The sequence below is a fragment of the Balaenoptera acutorostrata genome, chromosome 10 (assembly GCF_949987535.1).
Source record: "Balaenoptera acutorostrata chromosome 10, mBalAcu1.1, whole genome shotgun sequence".
NCBI classification, from domain to species: Eukaryota; Metazoa; Chordata; class Mammalia; order Artiodactyla; family Balaenopteridae; genus Balaenoptera; species Balaenoptera acutorostrata.
Window position 1 is genome coordinate 35,589,777 of NC_080073.1, and position 6,000 is coordinate 35,595,776.

A 6,000-nucleotide genomic window follows, 5' to 3' on the forward strand; every position below is an offset into this window, starting at 1 on the left:
ACAACCAGAGATCTCAAAGCTTCATTTTCTAAACTTAGTTATGAATCAAGTATTATAAAACTCACTAGTTTATAAATAATGGTTGGAATAAGTAAAATTTAGAAAGCTTTCCTTCCACATTTTTTTTTTTCCCCTCAATCTCAGGAATTATAGATGATCTAGATAAGATAAGTGATCCTGAGAGCCCTGGTCTCAAGGCACAGGGCGAGAAAAGCAAGTTCTCCCGGAGGAGTTGTTCTCTCAGGGTCAGAATTCTGAAAAGACGTTTTATCAAGCTTGCCTTTTCTAACTGTATATGCAAAAAGAACCAGTTTTGGAATTTTCAAGAGTTTCACCTAAACCAGTTTTCTCTGGAGTCTAAAGAATATTCTGGCCACACAGTGTGTTATAATAGAATATCATCTTTTTCTTAGTCATAGGCTCATAGCTAAAATCTTTCCAGTCAGACAGAATTCTCCCAAGAGGGCTCTGCAGTGGAACAGAACCAGAATTTCCCATTTCATGAGGCAGAATGGCCATCACAAATCGCAACACAGAACACAGAGTACAAAACACACACAGGCATGGCTGTCCTGATCAGACACTCCCTTAAATACAAGATTGCGGTCTCTCAGAAAACCTCCTACAGAGACAGAGAACTTCAGATCCGAGTACTGACCAACAGAGTAAATGGAAATATCTCAGGTCTTCAGAGATTTCAAAGGGAGGAAAGGAGGGCAGGTTGAAAGAAGAGGGGAAGGAGGGGGGACAAAAGGGGTGGCCTTACAGATATCTCCTACCACCTGCAGACGCCCAGGCGTTACGGGGCTTTTCTCTGGGCTTCCAGGAAGGGAGGACAGGAACTTGGCCCTACCAGGAACCAGAGACCAGATAATTCAAGTTCTCTGCCCACTGGAGGTGATCAGGCTCTGGCGCTCAGATAACTGAGGCCCTTCAACCAGACTCCAGCATCCAGAAGAAAGGAGGGTAGGATAGGAAGCGTTGAGAAGAGGAAGGGGAGAGGGAAGGGCAAAGAGGTCAGCAACATCTCTTGTTCCTTACCTGGGCGGGGCACTCTGGCCAGTCATCTGTGTCAGGAGGAGATCAGGGACAAGAGGGTCCCAGTGGTGGCCTCTGGGTCTGGTCCGTCGGTAGGTGAGCTGGTGCCTGAGCAGTCAGGATGTCAGTCGTAGTGAAGAAGAGATTCCACCAGAGTCGCCAGCTGTTGCAGGAAGGGAGACCCCTTCCAGGGTCCGAGAGTGGGCTCTCGAGTTGTTAGGGAACCCTTAACCAAAACCACCTGCCTTGGCCAGGCACGATGATAGCCTCTTGCCTGAGGTGTCTCACAACAGGAGGTCCTGAAAAAGAACATGGTGCTGCTGGTGAAAACTAACCGGGAGGATTTGGGAGGGGCCAAAAGAGGGCAGAGACGACCAGCCTCCCAGAATCCTTCGCGCTGGGATCCATCTTGGCTGAGAGATGGCGTGTGCCACCAGGAAGGACCCTGAGTCAGACGATGGGCCAAGCAAGATGCTTGGCCAGAGACAACCTGGAAACTAACCCCATCACCGTAAAACCTGAGACTGTGAGCCACATGGCAGAGCAGTGCTCCTGGGTTCCCTTACCCTCCTGCTCTCTGCCCAGGGCGCCCCTTCCCAATAAAGTCTTTTGCTTTGTCAGCACGTGTGCCTCCTCGGACAATTCATTTCCGAGTGTTAGAGAAGAGCCCACTCTCGGGCCCTGGAAGGGGTTCCCCTTCCTGCAACAGTGGGAGGTTGGATGGAAGAGGGCCTTGGCCTTGATCACGGCCTGTGTGTGAAGGGCGGGCTGCAGTAGGTTTGGGGTGCCCATAGGACATCAGGTCCCACAGTCCAGTTGGCAGTGGTGGAGTCGGGGGAAGGGGCAAAGCTGAAGCCCCTTGGCACGGAGCTGATATCGAAAGCCATGGTGTTGGGTGAGCCCACGTTGGGGAAGGAGGACAGAGTCGAGGACTTGGGTCCAGGCACTAGAATACAGGCCAGGAAGAGGAGGAGGAAGTGCCCAGGAGAGAGGAGGCTGGCGCACCTGCCACGCCCGGACTTGCTCTTCTGCCTCATCGTCTTCTCATCCTCAGGGGATGGAGCCACGTCCCATCTGGAAACAGGTGGGTTCATCCGGAGCCAGCCTGGGGTCCCCCACCCGGACATCCAGTTCCACTTCCTCCCTTCCCAGGTGATCGACCATGGGCGGGTCCCCCCACAGCAGGAGGCTTACCAGGTGAGCAGGTCATCTCCCCACTGCAGCAGCGCCTCCAGGGTGGGCGGCCCAGAAGGCGATGCCCTGCTCTCCAGCTGCTCAGAGCGTCTGAGGGGAGGGAAGGGGGGTGGGGAGCCAGAGGTAGAGTGAAGCAGACTGCACGGCGCACAGCAAGGCCACACCCGCACCCAGCTCGGGGCAGAGGGGCCGGGTCCTGAGCACTAGAAATGGACAATGAAGCCGGCTCTGCCAGCCCCTGAACATCTGAGCCATCAGGTATAAAGTGAGGGAGCAGGAGAGAGTGATTGAGGTGGTTTGATGCCTTCTGTGTGTGTTGGGGGTGGGTTGGTAAGATGCAGGTAGATTTTAAAATGTATCTGCTCTTAATTGACTCTGGGTGTTGAGTCCCACGGAGCACAGGAAACCCGGGGCCTCTCTAAATGACTAAGCTGGGGGGTTAACAGGGGTCACCGCCTCTCTGGGCTCTTCCAGGTGCATGTGGGGACCATGCGGGGCACGAGCGTGGGCTGGCTCAAACTGAGAAGTGCCAACCCCCATGACCACCCTGTGATCCAACCCAACTACTTGTCAACAGGTAATTCAGCCACCTTTGTCTCTCCCAGACCTGGGCTTGTTGGGTCATTGATGGATTGATTGAATGAATGAATGCCTTTATGGGGTTCATATTTGTCCCTGAATCTCACCCCTGGACCCCATTTTTGAGACACAAGTCACATTCTGTCCTCCCTCCACCCCATTATCCTGGGCTGTAAACTTGCATGTGTTGCTATGTAGTGCCCTCGGTCACTTGAACTAAACCTGACACACCATTTTACACAGTAGGCAGGATTTGCAGCTTCCAGAACAATCTACCAAGAGACGCAAGGAGATCTGGCTGTGTATAGATAGCTCACAGAACATTTTTCTTACTGTTCCTGTGAGTATCTTCTAAAAGCAAATTACACTCCTGGGCCTGCCTCTTTATGCACAGCAAAACCGCACGGTCCCCACTGGGCAGGTTTTGCCCAATAATACTCACGCTGTGGCAGAGGCAGGACGTGTAGTCTTATCTCTATTTTATAGATAAGAAAATTCAGATCCCCGATTTAAACGTAGGGCCTCTGGGGCAAGCTGTGTCCGTCTAGGATGCTGTCTGTTTGGGCTTCGTGGGACTCTGCTTGGTTGCACTGCAACTGCTGATGGGTAGGTGACAAAGCAACCTGGTGGCTCGGACCTCCATGTCCCTCAACTGTGTCCCCTTGGGCAGCTTCTTGAGCCTCTCCCAGTGGAGAATCTTCCAGCGAGGCCAGCATGGTAAGAGGAGGCATCTAACCTGTTTCTTCTCCTTGACAGAAACTGACATCAATGACTTCCGTCGGTGTGTGAGGCTGACCAGAGAAATTTTTGCACAGAAAGCTCTGGCACCGTTCCGGGGAAAAGAGCTCCAGCCAGGAAGCCACGTCCAGTCGGATAAGGAGATAGATGCCTTTGTGCGGGCAAAGGCAGACAGCGCCTACCACCCATCGTGCACCTGCAAGATGGGCCAGCCCTCCGACCCCATGGCAGTGGTGGACCCGCAGACCAGGGTCCTCGGGGTGGAAAACCTCAGGGTGGTCGATGCCTCCATCATGCCCAGTGTGGTCAGTGGCAACCTAAACGCCCCCACCATCATGATCGCAGAGAAGGCAGCCGACATCATCAAGGGGCGGCCAGCTCTCTGGGACGAGGCTGTCCCTGTCTACAAGCCCAGGACCCTGGCCACCCAGCGCTGAGGCTGTCCCTGAGAAAGAAGGCTCAGCACAGCCCTTGGGCCAAATGTGCTTTCCTGGATCTCTCTAGAATGTTACAATTTGATGGCCAAGAATTGGATAATTTCTTAAGAAATGAAACCAGTATTGGTCAGTGAATCGGTTCTTTCTTCCCAGCATGTCCCTGGGGGCCCTGTGGGGAAGGCCGGCATTCTGGCTGGGGCCCCTCCTCCCTGCCTCCTGGTAGGACAGCAAAGGGGACGGGAGGCCGGTGGAGAATGGGTAACTCTGGCCAGGTCCTTGTCTTGTGTTCCACGGCGCCCTCCAACCCAGGGTCCTGCTGTGTTCCCGGGTCCTGATAGGACTTGAGGAAAGTGGTTCTCTCCCAGGCTCCCTCTGGAGGCAAGCCCATCCAAGAACAGCGTGCTTGCACTGAGGCCGGGGCACCCTCCCCCTCAGGCTGAAAGCTGCAACAGAGGCCGAGAGTCCCACAGGAGTTAGGGAGCGTGGAGCTCAGCTGGGATGTGTGCACAAGCCTCCAGTGTCCAGAGGGAAAGCTGCCTGCTGGAAGAAACAGGCTTCTCCTTTCTCTGCCACTTCCTGATTTCACTCCCAGAGTGAGGCAGGATCTGGTGCTCAGTTGGGTCCCTCTGAGGGGCTTGCAGCCCACCTCTCTGATGCTCTGGTTCTTATTAACACCATCAGCCCGATGAGAGGAATTCTGGGACTTTTTCCAGGACTCAGGAGTCTGCAGGGCCTTTTCACTACCATGGGTTTCAGGGTTTAGCATTTTTAAAGATTTTCCTGTTGCCAGGAAACCTAGAAACCCAGAGCAGACCTGCATCCCTGGCCCGCTCCATGCAAAGCCTCCCTCTCAGCCTGGGGAGATGGATAGCTCAGCAGTGGCCACGGCTGGCTAATTCTCATTCTTCCGACGTCCACAGCAACAGACCAGGCGGGAGGCAGGCTGACGGGAAAAGCAGTCAAGTAAAACTATGATCCTGATCCTGTAAAAAAAACACAGTTGAGTGAAAGAAAAATAAATTGGCAAAGATTTGAGTTTGAGGGGTGGGGGGGAACAGATACAAAGTAACATTTAAGACAGCTCTCTGATCTTTAAACTTCTTATAATTCAATAATGCAATCCCGTAACTTATCTTTGAACTGAGACTGTCATTATCCAGACTGCCTTTACAAGGTAATGAAAACTTGAATGCATTTTGGATTGATTTTTCTGACGATATCCAAAAGCCACTGTCTACGGTGAGAAAGAATGGAAGTGCTATATGGAAACCTGTTGTGCTGGACCCAGAATCAGGAGGGGAGGAAAATGGAACATTCCTGGCTTCACCCTGTATCACAGTGGATTGAGGTGCCTTGGAGGCCCGACAGCTGCAACTTAACATTTCTGAGAAAGATTTCCAGAAGGGTGGAAAGAAGAAAGCCATCACACCATCCTTCCTTTAAAAATCTTTAAGCAAATCTTGTTTAATCTTACCTGTATCTTGCTTTATTTTCGGTTCCAACGGAGGGTCAAGAAAGAAAATTCTACATCTGCCAAGAGATGTCTTTCTCCTAGAGAGGTCCCCACCTGCCCACAGGCCTCCTCTGGGTCTTGGAGCTGCCTGCGGGGGCGAAGGAACAGTAGGAGTGCGGGCGCCAGCCCCCTGCTCTGAGGGCCACGAAGTGACACATCAGGTGTGCGGGGGGTCCCAGGCCTGAGCGTGACTGCGCTGACCTCCTCTGGCGCCGGTATGGCAGGTGACACGGCCATTCAGTTCGGTCACCTCTGCGTACCGTGGTGCCCTCGGCCTCTGAGACAGTGGCTGACGCGCTGGTGTGCGTGTGTCGATGGGCAAAGCGCAGTGCGTAAGGGGAAACTGTACGGTGGATGGCACCCAGGCCCCTCTCCCACCCTGGCTACGGGGCCTCGTCCCATGCGATCACATGACACTGCCACACACACACACACACACACGTTTCAAAGGAGAAGAGCATGAGTGTCGTATATCCAGGACCCAACAGAAAACTGCTATTG

The 6,000-nt window shown here is 53.2% G+C and overlaps 1 protein-coding gene across 1 annotated transcript in view; it reads left to right on the forward strand.

Annotated features, from left to right (window-relative positions):
• The window catches only part of CHDH (choline dehydrogenase), a 61,973-nt gene extending 57,852 nt beyond the window's left edge, over positions 1 to 4,121 (forward strand). The window contains exons 6-8 of the mRNA XM_007174782.2: positions 2,093 to 2,235; positions 2,707 to 2,809; positions 3,568 to 4,121. Of these exons, the coding sequence (XP_007174844.1) occupies positions 2,093 to 2,235; positions 2,707 to 2,809; positions 3,568 to 3,986 (665 nt within the window). The 3' untranslated portion in view covers positions 3,987 to 4,121. The remainder of the gene's footprint in view (positions 1 to 2,092; positions 2,236 to 2,706; positions 2,810 to 3,567) is intronic.
• Positions 4,122 to 6,000: the final 1,879 nt, after the last annotated feature.